General features: G+C 40.9%; 2 protein-coding genes across 2 annotated transcripts; both read left to right on the forward strand.

The window, feature by feature from the left end:
- Positions 1-17: 17 nt before the first annotated feature.
- LOC119728327 (phospholipase A2-like) lies at positions 18-9539 on the forward strand. The gene is made up of 5 exons (XM_038200526.1): positions 18-119; positions 812-1017; positions 3924-4098; positions 6463-6611; positions 8029-9539. The coding sequence occupies exons 2-5, from the start codon at positions 936-938 to the stop codon at positions 8178-8180; spliced, it is 558 nt and encodes a 185-aa protein (XP_038056454.1). The 5' UTR covers positions 18-119; positions 812-935; the 3' UTR covers positions 8181-9539.
- Positions 9540-10635: 1096 nt separating this feature from the next.
- Positions 10636-16055, forward strand: LOC119729352 (basic phospholipase A2 RVV-VD-like). Its single transcript, XM_038201977.1, has 4 exons — positions 10636-10817; positions 12982-13129; positions 13734-13873; positions 14971-16055. The coding sequence occupies exons 1-4, from the start codon at positions 10760-10762 to the stop codon at positions 15141-15143; spliced, it is 519 nt and encodes a 172-aa protein (XP_038057905.1). The 5' UTR covers positions 10636-10759; the 3' UTR covers positions 15144-16055.
- The last annotated feature ends 1072 nt before the right edge of the window (positions 16056-17127 follow it).

Genomic DNA, 17127 nt, shown 5'->3' on the forward strand with positions numbered 1-17127 from the left:
TTCTAGTTGTAGAAGAAAAAAATGCTTCCAGACGCCACCTAGAGCGCCGGCCACGTCCTGAGTGCTCTCGGCCAGCCCCTGAATGATGGGCAGTTACAAATCCGAAATTTTGCAACCCGGTAAGCATTTATGACTATTTATATTTGCCATTCCTAAATTGTGAAAATAATGTTTGCTAAGAATAGACCTGGGCCCAATTTCACGGCGCTGCTTAACAGTTAGCAGAAAAGTTGTGTTTATCATAGCAGAAAAATTTGCTAACCTTAAGCACTATTTCACGGCGTTTGTGTGCTAACGGTCGCGCGTGCATGGAGATTTCTATTGTTACGTCACTAAGTTAAGCAAATTTGTCCTCTGAAGTAAGCATGCTTTTTACTGTACTTATGCTTACGGTCTCCATGAAATAGACGGAGGCTCTGTTAGCAGAAAATCGTGTGCTTACCAGCGCCGTGAAATTGGGCCCAGCTGAAATCAAAACAGCAAAATCCTACTTCCTTGTGGACTAGGACAAGTCTACCCCCATGGGTGTAATGAATCGATAAAGCGTGACGTACATGTACACTTTCTATGCTTCTATGGATTCATTTTCATCCTGGTACTGAAGAGGCGGCGTGTGCTGTGTTCATCTCAGGGGCATCTATTGACGAGGGTTCGCGCCGTGTGGGAGATTGCACGGCCGTGTTAGGGAGTTGCCATGCTGATGAAAGGCTGCGCGCAAATAGACATTATCCAAAGCCCGCCTAGCACAATAGGAAATTTTGCGTGGCACGGTCATCGTTGCTATTCATTGTTGGTGTTTCCTTTTTATCAGGAACTCATAACTGACGGGAGTATTTGTGAAATCCAGCGTCTGCTTGCAGGTCGGAGAGGCAACCTGGAGGAGAAGGGATGATATAATCATAGCGTCCCTGGTGTTAGAATAATCGATTATAATAATGAGATTCTCGAACAAGATGGAGGCTACGTGCAGGTTGCTGATTATGCTGGCTGTTGTGATGGTCTCAATGGCTATCGTAGGTGAGTGCGGTTTTGTTCTACGGCCGTAAAATAGTTGACAACCCGTAATTGATAAGTTGTCAGTACTTATTCCTCATATTTTCTTGATCATCATCATCGTGATTTAAAGCAAGTAATAAATCTCAAACTGCCATAAAAAATGATGGAAAGATTTGCCCTTAGTAATTTTCCCAGCTAAATGGACATGGCTGATAGGTAGGTCACTGCATGCAGGGGAAAAGTATTGATGCCAATGTATGGAATTCTTCTCAAAATGATAAAAACAAGCATGTTATTTGTAAACAACACTCCGTATGCTAGTCAGTTTAGCCATTGAGATTTCTCCACGGTTTAGCCGAATGCGACTTAGGCAGCCTGATAGGACTCTTACAGCGATAAACGTGTATCCTAATTATGTAGTTATGTGAAGACCATCTTAAATTATATGAAAAAGCAAAGCCTTATTCTTTACCCAAATTTTAAAAAAGTTCGTACGCACAATTTAAAAAAAAACCTGTTTACCAAATGTGCCAAAGATTAATGAGTATTGCATTAATATAAATCACTACATTAGTTTCTCCAATTTAATTGACATGAACCGTTGTAAACGGGGAAGTTGCTTTTAAAAAGACGTTTCTATGCATGAACTTGTAGGCGGACCTGTACAGCTGGAAATATTCACGATTCTGTTCACCGTAATTTTCACGAATGAATAAAATAAATGAAATAACTAAAAATTACTGTTATCATCATATCAACTCAGAGAATCGTCTGTCAGTATCCAATCAAATTTCTGGCATATTCTATGTTTTTTCTTGCCAACTTTGATTTCCAAGATGTTCAGGGGGTTTTCTTTGATGAATTTTGATCAATCATTGTATCTGTTATAATTCTGTTGTTCAAGTAGGTTGTATGTCACTTCTTAAATACGGTACTGGTATATCAACAAACGCCTCTCAAATGTAATTTTAAGTTTGACACGAAAGAATAATGTAAACATTTATCATGTGATGTGTTAGCCTCAAAATGCATGGGTCTTTTTATTATTATTACTATTATAATTAATCATTTCTGGTAAGCAAACCAAGGATTCCTCAAAAGCGCCCTGGGCACTGTAGCTCGCAAGCCTGAAGAAACCTGTGGAGAGGAGACAATGAGAAGAACTTACAGTTTTAGAGGTGGGAGGAAAAGCTCAGAAGAATATTCTGGGGGAAACACACGGAATCATGCAGGGACTGAATACCCAATCCACATTTTAGCCCAGGCGGGATTCGAACCCGGGTCACAGCGATGGAAGGCGAGGAGAGTACCGCTACGCCAACCTGACTCCCAACCTGACTTTGAAGGGCACCACGAGATTTGTAACTTGACGTTTGGGTCGGTATGATCTGGCCGTCACTGGTAGAAAATGGGCACAGAGGCTGGCCACGTTTAATGCTAGGGCACTCTAGCCCTTTTTCTTTCTTATATCAGCCGGTGCAACCATACTGTGACGCCGTTATCTTCTACTTCGTCTTCACTCCCTCTTCCTTCTCAATATATTTGCCAAACTGTGCCTTGGCCGATTTCAGCCAAATTTTGACAGTTTATTCCTTGACCGGAGTCGTATCTTAAGTGACCATCGTGTGGGGTGAAAGTTCACCTAGTTTTACTAGTGGTCATTTTCTTCAAAAAGACACAATGGTTTTTTTCCTCCCATAGCCATGATCAAACTAGTGTTTAAACAGAAATTGGTCAGGTTCACTCCGAAACAAGCCTCAGGTTGTCCACAGAATTTGGCCAATGGTCACTTAATGGTCAGTAAGGGTCATTTTCTTCAAAATAACAAAATGCTTCTTCGCCCACGGTCCAGATCCAATGAATGTCAAACGTAGTCAGTGTCTGGAGCAAGCCTCGTAAAGATTGTGCAGAATTTGGCTAATGGTCACCTAATGGTCAGTAGGGATGTAAAATGTTTTTTTGGGGCCAACATTTTTCAGCTGATATGAATCGTCTTTCGTCAATTACATCCTTAGCCTATGTCCCGGCCGTCCAGGGTCTTAGCAGATTTCAGGCAGTGGTCACTCGGTCATCTCGGTGGTCGTTTTATGAAAACCGGTCTGCGCTTTCCTCGCGTAAGTTACTTGTACAAAACACTACCCATTCATTCCATAATGAGTCATTCACGTCCTCAAAAAACGAATCTATATAAAATATAGGTATGTTAAGGTAAAAAGTCTGATTCTCAGTGGTCAGCACGGTAATCCAATCTGCTGATGCTTCGTGAAGCAATTTCAGCTCTAGTTTCTTCCATCTCACGAATCCGTGGAGGAAAAGTGGAGGGGAAGCCCACAACAATCGAAGTTTAATCAGAAGGAATTTGGCGCCATAACCCCCTTGGTTGTTCTCTCCAGTAGACCCCACCTCCAACCTCGTCCCCAGTGCTTACTTTATTTCCAACCTAGTTTCCAATAGTGAGCCCTGGATAGGAAACTTTCTACCTGTATCCTGATTTGATACCACAATTAGTTAGTAATGGATTTATATCGTGTAGTTGTTGTTGTAATTTCCGACGTGCATTACCTGTTTTCACGATCATTGTAATTATAACGTCCACGCCTTCTCAAAAATACTGTTTCCTTTCCAATTTGCTCATATTAATATGAAATGTGATATTGCATATTGGCGGGATAAGATTGTAACATTTTCGCTTCGAAAACAACCGTGTTGTCGTAAGTCACGGCGCGACGAATTGATTGTGTTTTTACCCCAGACACGGCATACAAAAACGCTAATGTAGCGTACAGGCAGGCACCAGACTATTCCTCATCCAATACCAGCGTGAGAGAGCAGGTAGTGGTGGGCGCGTACTGCTGGACACCCTGGGGACGAGCTTGACCCTACCTCAAATCACGTTTGTTTCTCTCACATCGATTCTGAATGTACAGAGGCCGGAGACGATTCGTATACCAGAGTCCGGACTCGACGGGACCTGATTGGCTTGGGGAACATGATCAGTAGCGTGACTGGCAAGGGGCTGTTCGGTGTCATGACCACGTACAACGGCTACGGCTGTTACTGCGGGATTGGTGGACATGGTGAACCGGTGGATGACGTAGACAGGTAAGTCCAAATCAAGCAGCGATTGATTTACAATGAAGTGCGCCACCCAGTGGCGTAATTTGAATTTATGAGCTCCGTGCGCTACCAAAAGAGTGCGCCCTTTTACATAACAACGACGTCCCATGCATGGGTTGGACATTTCGCTGGTTGACGCGCACTGTTCCTTGTGTGTGACGCACGTACACCAGGGGATTTGTACTATGTACGCGCAGTGGCCGCGCTTCGCAGCAAAAGAATTTCAGTCAGGTAAGATGGCGTCGTTTGGTCACCCCCAACTGTACTCTCTTTGCCGGTGAGGGGGTACTTGGGAACGGAGCGGATATAACGGTCAATTTAAGGATGCAAGTGGGTCCAAAAGTGGCGCCTTATAGGGTTGCAGACCAGTAAATCGGTCCGAAATTTCCTACGCCGGCCAAATCACGATTTGCATGCCCTCAAAATCTTCAGTATTTGAGCATACTGTGGGCCATGAACTGGAGGGTTTGTAAAAAATTCGGGTGGAAGCCGTGCACAGGACTGTGAGCTTGTAGTTCCATTCAATTTGGATGAAATTGGGGCCCTTAAGGCGCTCTATTTTTCAACGGGGTGTAGGCATCGTTTTTCAAAATGGCGATGGGCTTCAGGACTATTTTCAGGGGTGATCATCTTCAGATGGAAATTTCTCCTAAAAGTCATCAGTTGACCCCCCGCAAATTGAAAAGAAAATGAAAGATGATGAAATAAGCTTTAATTTGATGTGTGTCTCTAACACCTTGGAGAGTTGTGAGTAGTTTTCCCGAATTTCTGATGTGGGAGCATTTACCATTGGGGTCTATGGAAGTTTATTTACTGGTCTGCAACCATAGCCGTGCTGTGGAGGGATCCCTTTTCAAAATGGCTACTTTTCAAGTTCGGGAAACATCGTTCGTTTTTAGGGGTGGTCTTCAGTGGGTAAGAATTTCTCCAAAAAGTCATTGGTCAACCTACCAAAAATTGAAAAGAAAATGAAAGATCACGTGTTGATCATCATTTTTCTGTGCAGCCTGAACACATGTGAAAGTTCTGAGTATTTAAAAAAAAAGATATGCGATTTTTTATACAGGGGTGCACCCTAAGTAGATCGCCGTACGTGTATGTCTGGTGCCCGTCACATTCATAGTTACTACCAGTAGCGCCACCAAGCTTTCAGTCACGAAGATTTTAAGCCTTTTAACTTCACCTGTCGAGATCATGCAAGCATGTTACATTTTCCGTTATCCTGCCATGTTTGATGAAAACTACAAATACATCGGTTTACAAGCTCCAAATAAGAAATATGCCGATCCTGATTTCCCAACGTGTAGTTGTTTTACTGCTGCTTTATCCCCTACACTTTCTCAAGAAAGAAATTTGTGGGCTTTACATTAAAACAAAATTCGCAGTACACATGTACATTCGTAGCCTATGTATTTTTTGTGCACACGATCATAAGGGGCTTTTTCCCATGCTGTGACCGCATGGACCAAATCCAACAGACTTTGGATTTGGCAGAGAGCCTGGGGCCGTTGGGCCAGGGAGGCCATAAAAAATCGCCGCCCTCTCTTTCCCCTCTGGAAGTTAACGGGTAACAGAAATTGGCTTCCCTCCTCCTTTCGCGAGAACCCTGCATGGCTAGGCCGCTAGGCAGAGCACCTCTGTCAGATTCTATTTACGCTATATTTCTATTTCATTCTTACGCTACATTCCAATTAATCCTCTTATTTGTCTTTTAGAGGACATCGCTGCTTGCCAGTAAGGTTCTAACGCATCCCCAGTAGACGTAATACCAGACGTTCAAAGCCAATTGCACACAACCCGCACTGTAAAACCGCACACATCTAATAAAACGTGGCCGGTTGCGTTGCGCCACCTATAGTCCTATTTTTAGAACTTGTCGCTCTAGCTTTTTATTTAATAACTAGAAAGCACTGAAACTTGATGATCCGCCAAGGCTAAGCAATTCCCCCATCATATTGTCAGTACACCCAAAAGAAATACATTGTACTCGCATAAATGGAAAAGAGTCTTTAAAAATCCTGGATCTACACCCAGATCCGGATCACTTCCAAAATCTAATCGATTTGTGCGCCAGTGTACCAGGGACGACCCCTAAAATAATTTTCATGCAAATCCGTGCATAAGTTTTCGAGTTATCTTGTTAACAAACAAACCAACCAACAAACTAACCAAATCCGATGCAAACATAACCTCCGTGGCGGAGGTCATAAATTAATTGACTTCCTGAATGCTGATGTCAGATAATTTGTCTGGAGGAAATGTAACTCTTGTTTGCTTGTGTTCCATATTCGTTATCTTGATAAACTAGGCGTGAGCAAAGTATCTTTTCCTTTCCGTTTTGTCCATAAGATGCTGCCAGGCACATGACCAATGTTTCACAACTGCACAGAAAGGAGTATGCTCCACTTCGAAGAAAACCATCTACAGCCAGTCCTACAAGTACAAATCCAAAGACACCTCTAATAATAAAAACGGCGTGCACGCTGAAATAGAGTGTAGTGAGTATACAGTTAACGTACTTTCATCTCTTTATACGCCCTTGCGTCAAACAGTGTCAAACGGCCTCGAGAGACTTTTTGCTAAAAAACAGCTCTCATGTGCGTTGGGATGTATGACCACGGCATGGCGTTTGGCCAATTAGTCAATTATTGCTGGTCATTGCTGGTCAGTAAAAGCTTGTCAGTTGTTGCTGGTCAGTTATTGCTGTTTTTTTGCTGGCCAGTTATTGCTGGTCACATTGCTGGTCACTTATTGCTGGTAACTTATTTTTGGTCAGTCTGGTCACTTATTGCTGGTCAGTTATTGCTGGTCACTTAATTGCTGGTAACTTATATTTTTGGTCAGTCTGGTCACTTATTGCTGGTCAGTTATTGCTGGTCAGTTATTGCTGGTCAGTTATAACTGGTCAGTTATAGCTGGTCAGTTTTTGCTGGTCACTTATTGTTGGTCAATTATTGCTGGTCATTTATTGCTGGTCAGTTATTGCTGGTTACTTATTGCTGGTCACTTATTGCTGGTCACTTATTGCTGGTCACTTATTGTTTGTCAATAATTGCTGGTCAGTTATTGCTGGTCAGTTATTGCTGGTCAGTTATTGCTGGTCACTTACTGCTGGTCACTTATTGCTGGTCACTTATTGCTGGTCAGTTATAGCTGGTCAGTTATATAGCTGGTCAGTTAGTGCTGGTCAGTTATTGTTGGTCACTTATTACTGGTCACTTATTGCTGGTCGGTTATTGCTGGTCACTTATTGCTGGTCACTTATTGCTGGTCACTTATTGCTGGTCACTTATTGCTGGTCACTTATTGCTGGTCACTTACTGCTGGTCACTTATTGCTGGTCACTTATTGCTGGTCACTTACTGCTGGTCACTTATTGCTGGTCACTTACTGCTGGTCACTTATTGCTGGTCACTTATTGCTGGTCACTTATTGCTGGTCACTTATTGCTGGTCACTTACTGCTGGTCACTTACTGCTGGTCACTTACTGCTGGTCACTTACTGCTGGTCACTTACTGCTGGTCACTTATTGCTGGTCACTTATTGCTGGTCACTTATTGCTGGTCACTTATTGCTGGTCACTTACTGCTGGTCACTTATTGCTGGTCACTTATTGCTGGTCACTTATTGCTGGTCACTTATTGCTGGTCACTTATTGCTGGTCACTTATTGCTGGTCACTTATTGCTGGTCACTTATTGCTGGTCACTTATTGCTGGTCACTATACTGCTGGTCACTTATTGCTGGTCACTTATTGCTGGTCACTTATTGCTGGTCACTTATTACTGGTCAATTATTGGGTACAATCCGACCGACCGACCGATCGACCGATCACCAAGTGACATGTTGAAGCTGGCCTGCCAGAAAAGGTTGTTTCATTTCTTCTTCTTTTATTTTGCCAATCATCCTCACAGCTCCAGTCTCTCACTACAAGAAAGACAGTGCGGCCCAGGCGCTGTGCTCCAAGACGATCTGCGAGTGCGACCGACAGGTGGCGTCCTGCTTGGCCACGCACAAACACAACGACAAGAACAGAGGCTACGACAGAAAGAAATGCGGATACTAAAAAAAGGCTGTTCATCCAAAAGCTCAAGAGAATATCGAAAACTGATAAGGTTCATTAGTGGAGATAGTCAAATGAAATCCTGAAAATGAAAATTTAAAAAACCGGAACTTTCACAATTTTTGACAATGGGTTCTTCCATTGGTTTTTCGACTGATTGTGGACAAAATCGAGCGTTTACATTTTCATAAGTCCTTGTTTGAATGTTGATATATTAATCCGAAACTGAACACATAAAAGAATGGCAGAACAAAAAGCAGTTCGAGAGGCCTGAAGGAGTTGAGGTTTTCTTGGAATTTATATTTAGACAATATGCATGAAAGGGACAGATACGGCGTCCCAAATTGTGTTTTTACGATTGTGAGTGTTTTGTTCTCGATGTTAGTCATTCGTTAGCAAATGAAGAGACTTGGAATCACATCAAATATTTTTTTCAGGGAAAAGTAATAATTTAGATTGGTTAAACACAAGTTTATTTTAATGTACAGTTTTGATGGTACACACGATGCGGCCTTTGTTTTCCGATTGGCTGATATTGTCACATGACACCGGAGCTTTGCTGTAAGCAACATGCGTTCCCTTGACACATGGGTATTTTCACTATGGCCACAACATAAGATATTAGGCTTTGCATGGTGGAGTATTGATATCGTTTCGGTTTGCGGTAACACCATGTCACAACTACTGCTTAGAAGATATAGTTCTGAAAAGGACTTTTCCTGCTCCGTTAAGTTCTTTTATAACTTAAGGCATGACTGTTCTTATCAGAACTAAAAGTACTTAGCGAAAGTTGTAAATAAGCAGGACAAGTTCTTTTCAGAACTAAATATCTTCTAAGCAGTATTTATTACCACATTGTGTTACCGCAAACCGAAACGATATCTCCAACTGTAGTTGGTGAGGTTTGCTTTCATATATAGCCCCGAATTGGCACGCAAAAACTGTAATTATAATGATGTGAATACTGACAGATGAGAATGATATTATACTTCACTTTCCGTAGACCTCACAGTGGATCATATGTTTGTTAATGCTATCAAAGTATTAACCTCGAAAAATATTAATACTATCAAAAAGTTTCGTAATACATGTACTATAGCACATTAAGGATTAAAAATGTAATCCCGATGATTGTGTTCTTATATTTGTAATCATGCATGCAATAATTAATATCTAACTACATGTATATATCTAAATATTTTTAACTTTCAAATTCAAAATGTGCTGCTTCTGTTTTCGACGTCTGTCTATTATACCTTTTATTTTTAAGAGTGAGATCTATTGTGTGTAGATTATCATCGAAGTATTGTGATATTATTCTTCAACGTGACTATTAAATATCCATACAGTAGAAAAAATGAACTCAGTCTGTGTGCTTTCTTGGTCTTAATTGGTTGTCAGCTGTATTGCCCTCTATGTTTTTTTCATGGGCAAATGAAAAAGGTCACGTGTGACAAAACGCTTGTCGCACTCCAAAAAGCGATTTATTATGCACGACAATATTTTGAGGTGGGCAAAATATACATATATATTTAAATTTGGGACATGCCTGATTAACGTTGGCTATCCATCCTAGACCGACATTTGTATTTTACCGATGGAATTACCTTTAGGCCTACAAGGGTGGTGCAAAAAGAAGGAAACCCACTTTTTGACTGGAATTTTAACCTACTGATTTACCTCCGCCAAGGAAGTTATGTTTTCATCGGCGTTGGTTTGTCTGTTAACAAGATAACTCAAAACGTTATGGACGGATACGCATTAAAAAAAAAACATTTAGGGGTGGTCCTTGGTACAAGCATATTCAAATCGATTAGATTTTGGAAGCGATCTGGATCTGGGTCTGGATATAGGATTTCTTTCAAGGATTCTTCGCCATTTTGTATGTGCGAATATGCCATGTGTAGAGACCATAAAATTGGGGCACGTGTGTACAATGTAATACGGGTGTTTGTTTTCAATGGTTTTGCGTGATCTTCGACATTTTTGGGGAATGAGAAAGGTAGCCAATATATAGGCGGTGGTTTTGCGTGTTGGCAATATAGTTACCGCCTGCATGACGTTACAGGCGACTGGTCTGAGTTCGATGAATGGGTACGTTCCCGTGTCCTTAATACCCGACAGAATATACATGTATATTCCATTGTATATAGCTTTTAAGGGAGGGGCAACAGACCCCCCCCCCCCCCCCCCCCCACTCGCAGGGTACGCCCTGTACGTCACACCTGCAAAGTGCATTCGTCTAGCCTGAGCAACATAACCAACTTCAGGAAACAAAAGCATTCACAACTTTCTATATCAGTCTTTCCAAAGTTGACATTTACAAATCTGCGCGTCATATCCAAAGCCGTGCAGGTACGTCCGACTTTGCCAGTTCCTGTGATGTGTTTAAAAACGGCAACACGGAATGAGTCACTGCATTCTGTGGGATAGGCAGGACGTATATACATGATCTGCTCTGACGTGTTTCTAAACTTGGAGACTAGTTATAACTGCCAAACGTTCGGGGTTGTGGCACACTGCGTGCGAGAGGACAGATCGTGGAATTCTAAATACGGGTGGAGAATTAACACCCTTGAAAAATGGCAGGGAAATCAGTGGTCTTTCTTTTTGTCTGCGCCTTGACGCTTATTACTGAAGGTAAGAGTCCTTATTCTACTTTAATTCCATAAAAAGTTGTAGAAAACTCCACTTTAAAGGTTACCCCGAATTTTAAAACAGTCAATAATTAGTCAAAGTTTTGCATGAATATGATTTCGTCGATCTCGAAGTTTTTCTCAAGTAGAGAATTCCCAGGCAACTTTATGAAGGCAATATTCCCTGAGTTTTTTTTCTGATATTTCCCAGAGATATTTTCCGAAAATTCCATGAGAAATATTTTCACTTGAACGAGCTTTGCTGGGAAGTCTAGAGGTGGTGTAGTGCAGCCAAATGTTATTGAGAGGTGTGTAATTATTTACATTACATAAACACAAAAAATTGAGTTTTCTCTGATGTTTTCCTGTGACATTTACCACAAATTCCATGAGAAATATTTTCACTTGAACGAGCTTTGCTGGGAAGTCTAAAGGTGGTGTAGTGCAGCCAAATGTCATTGAGAGGTGTGAAAGCCTAATTATTTACATTACATAAACACTAAAAATGGACTGAGATTTCACACATGTCACAAAACGCACCTTTCCCTCCTGGGTCAAGCTCCTGTTTATGCATTGGTATTTAATGAAGAAAGTTTTGATATTTTGAATTGAAAAGAGGGGTTTCATTTAATTTATTTAATGCAATCTCTAGTCGATTTATTGCATTGTTATAATGCTATTCTTGTACATTAAACACAGATGCATACTTTTGTTAAAGTTTTATTCTTCAGACAATGCAACAGAAGTATGGGCAATATTCACAAGTAGGCCATATTGAATTGAAAGTTAGGTAAAATTTTAATTTTTGGAACTTGCGAAGAGAAATGAAAGCACACGAATTTATGATAAATCCAGTCTGCTTCAATGAATAATTTAAAATTTGCAATTAAACATTCCCTAATGTTTAAAGCCATATTAAAAAACTTTGCAGTTTCCGTATAAATGAATAGACTTTACGCGATAAGGCAGAGCCAGAGGGCGATAGTTTTATATCGCCTGGACAAGCATGCATGAGTGCAGATTTTGTGCATCCATTGTTACTAGATTAAAATGACAAAGAACACACTCTGAGACACCCGTAAGCAAAAGGTCTATCGAATATATGAGTTGATACTTGCAATGCGTCAACTTGATCTTCCAATGAGCCGCTGGCTCTTTTGGCGGATATTGGATTTGCGTATTGCATGAGTCATCGCCCATAAATACTGATGCGCCTGTGGAAGTATAATGTACGTGTAGGCCTATATAAAATGTTTCCGTTTCCAAACTGTCTATCTCCAAGGAAACGTGTTACCAACCTCGTCCCAATGGCGTACAGCGGTACGCTACAATTAACTGCTCTCTCCTCCTGGTGATATCATATTATTAAAATAAAACTGGGCACAAGACGGAAACCTTTCTTCATGACGTCCGATCGAGAAGAGCACCTTATTTGCAAAGTCGCAAAAGGTGACAATCAAAATAAAATGATATAAGAAATAATTGAAACGGGAGAATATCAATGTGAGACATTAAATTAAAATCACCAAGTCTGCGATACGTCTTGTAAATACTGCGGTAACCACTCACTTTGTGGGATTCGCGCCCGTTATGCACCTGATGATGGTAAAAACCCTTTGTCCACATGCAAGTCTATGAGATATGATAATATTATGGTAAATTAACGCAATGGTACTAAACGCAAAAGAACTGCAATGACGTAATTAGGTGTTAATCCGTCTGAAAAAGAGTGTAGAAGAGGAAATAATCAATTTCAAATTTTGGTCACCTTCTTTAGTCACCGGGTCGAGAAAATTCGTCATTACAGATCAAATTCGTCTAAGCTGTTGCCGAATGGCAGCATTAAGAGATCGATTTCGTCTTATATAAATCAATTACAGGAATTTTATTTCTGAATATCAAGGTTGGTACGGTGTAGACGAGACAAAATTGGATACTTCGGGATGAAAACGTGTGTTCATTGTTTGAATTTGCTTGGACTGAATTTCAAATTGTCTAACAAAAGACAAAATTAAACATTGACAAAATTAAACAAGTGCACTAACTCGATCGATGTTGATGGACGAATTTGAATATTGGAATCGGTGAATTCGAATGATAAACGTTTAAAAATAACCGAGAAACCTATTGAATTTGTTCAATAACGTAAATACTCTCCTTTTATACAGGTCAGGCGGCCTCCAGACAAAAACGCTCCTTACCACAGTTTGCCCTCATGATGACGTGTGCTACAGGAACCAATCCATTGGAGTATAATGGCTACGGCTGCTATTGCGGTTCCGGAGGTAGTGGGACGCCAGTCGACGCAACTGACAGGTTGGCATAATCAACCGCTTAGAGTCTGGGTGCTGATAATTACCCTCGCCTCCGGCTCGGGTAATTATCAGCACCCAGACTCTAAGCGGTATTAAACGAGTGATAAAAACCTCCGGAGCACACATTTATTCCCCTGCCATGTTTATTGAAAAGTTACAAAACGAGTTGATAACTGATATTCATTGCTTGCGTATTGCGCGAAGTGGCGGAGAACGCAGCTGTGCCGGTGTAACGTTAATTTAGGACTAGGAAATACTGACTCACTGATAGTATTGCTCATGCCTACGTGAACGTTAAAACAATAAAATGGTAAAAGGCACCGGATTTCATAGGAGTCAAACTTTCATGTGACACTAGAAAAGTGTTTAAGACCAGCCAGCCGGTCTTTATCAACCGTTTAAAACCGGCCATGTGACAGACTCTCGACCAATATGAATGAGTAACCTGTCTTAGGTATTTATGAATACCAAGTTAAATACAAAATTAACAATCCAATGGATGGACAATTTTCTGTTTGTGTCTGGCATGAATACCTCACTCTGCATCGATGGGAAAAATTTGCGTGTTTTTTCCAAATTCAAGCCCGATGTTTTGTCACACGCAGGTGCTGCTATGCGCATGACCGGTGCTATTCAAGACTCAAGAGCGACGGTCATTGCGTCAAGGAAACTGGGGACGTGTACACCATGCTGTATCGATCGAAGCAAAAGAACTGTGGACAGAGTAACGTCCAGATCATATGCAGTAAGTGTGTTGCCGAATATGAAGTTATGAGACTCTTTAGAGTGAGTGAAATCTGGTACACGGTATCATCTGGAGAAATGTCTCTACTGAGCAATTTCTATAGGTGAATACGTCTCCACAAGGTTATCACGAAATAGATATACGGATTTTATTCAAAAACTAGGAATTTCCAAGATGTGTTGATACGTCGCTAATTGAAGTGTTTTATGTAAGGGATATAAAGACCGAATTTCAGCCCAAGAAATTAATTCTGGCTTATAGGAGCATTTTGAAAGTTCACTTTGAAACTCGAAAACTTTAGTACACGAGAACAAAGATCCAGTAAGATAGCTGTGAGGCTGTGTGTTGAGTGGGTCGAATTGGAGGGGACAACGACAATCTTCGCTTCTGTACCAAAAGTGAATGCCTTTCGGGGTGTGGCTTTGTATTAACTTTACATGCACCATATATAGACGCCTTACATCATTTGACGTTACAATATTCGGGCAGGTTTTTTAATTATTCTGTGATACGTACGGGTAGACACTTTGCTCATTTCAATGTAACTGAGCTGAAACAAATAACAAAAGCTTCCACCGTTGAGGGCGCCCCGTGCAAGTGGTATATTTTAAGGATGCAATTGGGTGCGTTTACAAGATGAAATTTTTTGGCAGTAAAATCAAATAAACGTACTTGTGCAGCAGACGAATGAAAAAGCCACTTCGGTATTCCATATACGAATATGAAAATCAAGATTCGACAATATTTACTTCTCTAGATAAAAACGTAAGATGTCTAATATGGAGACGTTACAATTGTAAAAAGATATGTAAACTGCAGATGATTGAAATTCATGGTTAATTCCCTCATCGAAAGAAAAATATATGTATACAACGTACACATATCATCAGATTGGGTTGGCCTACTTCGTAACTTACTAAAATCTTCTTTCTTTTCAATTCCTTCGCCGGCAACCTCTAAGATTTTGCTCGCATACAGCGGATTCATTCTTCCAAAACTTAAAAAATCAACTCTTTATGTGCTCAAGCGCAGAATATATCGTAAAGCAAGCCAGATGAACTACACTGATTCGTTTCTCTCTTTGATTTTTTTTCCAGAGCGTGCAAGGCAGTACAACTGGCTGGAGTCACTGGCCGTCTTTTGGAAGACCAACTGCGCTGCTGGAGCCTGTGAATGCGACCGCCAGGCCGCCCTCTGCTTCAAGCGGAACCGGGGCACTTTCTCTAGAAGCTACGTCAATTATCATAAATACACACGCTGCAGGTATTGAGGTGGATCTGGACTCAGTGAAACAATACATGAACATTAGCATGCTATGGATCCTTAAATGGTTGCACTGATATTAAAGCTTTGGCCGCTTGAATGTGCTCTTATAGTAATGTCGGACGCGAAAAAGTCTATGTTTTGAACGTACAGTCCGCATTAATTGGTGCCAATATGACACGTACAATTCTGTGGAAATAACGATCTTGCCCTACCCTTAGCCTAAAAGCTCATTGCCAACGATAATTGTGTGTCACCCCCCCCCCCCCCCGGAAATGTGTCCCTGGATATTTACCGGCTCACAACCCAGTAAATCTGTCCGGGGACACATTTACCTATAGGTAAATCCCCCTTCGAGTAAAATCTGTCCCTGCTCAAACATTAAGCCCGGGTAAATTTGTCCCCGTTAGGCGCTATGATGTTGGGAACATTGACCAATCAAAGTAGGCGTTAAATCAATGCGGCCATCGCCGAGCCAGGAATTACTACGCGTGCAAAAAGTCCACCAAATAAGGATTGCTGCCATTTTTTTTTTTGCTCAGGTGGACCTCTGCGCTATTCATCTGCTAATTTGTTTTATGGAGAGCTCTCATTTATCCTCTCTTTGAATACTTTCCAAAATTTCAAAATTCAAAACAATTTCTGGCTGTAAAATGAGTTTGAAGGGGGTAAACATGTAGTGGACACATGGTGGCGCTCTATGTGTGCTCCACACTGTACGCACGGATGTCAACCTCGTTACCAAGAATGCCATCGAGGCCTATGAGCCTTGGAGTCAGGATTCATGATTAGTGCCCTCCTATATAATCCAATAGGATACTTAGCCGTTTTGTTGATTTAATATTTCTTTATATTTTTTATCAGTGTCTGTGTATGTTTTGATGCCAATGTTACACATCTCTGGAAGATGTTCATAATAAAAGCTTTTGAAAAATTACACCATTAGTAATCTCCGTTAATTGTTTGTGTGTGTGTGTTTGTTTGAAAAACAGTATGCACTCCTAATACAAGAGCCGTAAAATGGAGGTGTTATTGGGGAATAGAGACCTAAATTAAGCTTTCTATTTCTTGGGGTGGATCTGGCGGTTCTTGCCACAACACCAGTTAATTGCATCAGGTGATCTGACAGGCATCGCGCAGTTTAAAAACAAATGTTCGTACCATAGATATAGAATAATCTTTTTATTCTATATCTATGGTTCGTACATAACGTGACGTGCATAACGCGCGAGCGCACGCCAAATAGGGCGTGCGCTCTGAATCATAGACTTTACAATTGTATTAAGTTCTATATCTATGCTCTGAATAGCCGATCGGCGTCGTTTACGTGTTCATCACATAGATATAGATTAGAACTACGTCTTATGTATTAAAAAAAATAGTTCTATATCTATAGGTTCATCACTGCCGGAACCCAGAGATACTATAGGTTTTCCCGGCCAATTTTTCTAAAATTGTGTTAATTTGAATGCACATCTTTAATCCCAGTTCAATTCAGCGAAAGTTCAATCGTTTTCATTTTCCGTGCATTCGGCTTTGAGAAACAGACGGCCAATTACGTTACCTATGCATTCGTTTACGCAAGCATACCTTTTCGTGCAGAGTTCTGGCAAACAATTTCGTGAATGTGCGATCAAATGTACATTTTTTTCTCATTCAAAATGGCAGATTTCATCACATATTAAACATTAAACTGAAAGTGAAATAGAATGACCAATGTTTGAAATCGCCCTCTAAAAGCGAAAAGGAAGTCTAAAACGAATCTGAATGAGCATAAACGAAAGGTGCTGCTCAATCACTTAATTGATTGAACTGAAATGGAATCGAATGTTCTGGTAGCGAACATGAAACTCGTGTTCAGAGCGATTCTCAAATTCAGACGAAAATAAATGACCGATTTTCAGAAGTGAATGAACATTTTAGGAAATTGGCCGGGAAAACCTATACTATATAGATAAATACCACGAGGAGCAACAAAACTGGTCATGACG

The sequence above is a fragment of the Patiria miniata genome, unplaced genomic scaffold (genome assembly GCF_015706575.1).
Source record: "Patiria miniata isolate m_02_andy unplaced genomic scaffold, ASM1570657v1 HiC_scaffold_20, whole genome shotgun sequence".
Taxonomy (NCBI): domain Eukaryota; kingdom Metazoa; phylum Echinodermata; class Asteroidea; order Valvatida; family Asterinidae; genus Patiria; species Patiria miniata.

Coding starts and splice junctions, on each gene's coding strand:
- LOC119729352 (XM_038201977.1), top strand. CDS start 10,760: ATGGCAGGGAAATCAGTGGTCTTTCTTTTTGTCTGCGCCTTGACGCTT. Junction 13,130..13,733: donor CCAGTCGACGCAACTGACAG/GTTGGCATAATC, acceptor TGTCACACGCAG/GTGCTGCTATGCGCATGACC. Junction 13,874..14,970: donor TAACGTCCAGATCATATGCA/GTAAGTGTGTTG, acceptor TTTTTTTTCCAG/AGCGTGCAAGGCAGTACAAC.
- LOC119728327 (XM_038200526.1), top strand. CDS start 936: ATGAGATTCTCGAACAAGATGGAGGCTACGTGCAGGTTGCTGATTATG. Junction 1,018..3,923: donor GGTCTCAATGGCTATCGTAG/GTGAGTGCGGTT, acceptor CTGAATGTACAG/AGGCCGGAGACGATTCGTAT. Junction 4,099..6,462: donor CCGGTGGATGACGTAGACAG/GTAAGTCCAAAT, acceptor TTTGTCCATAAG/ATGCTGCCAGGCACATGACC.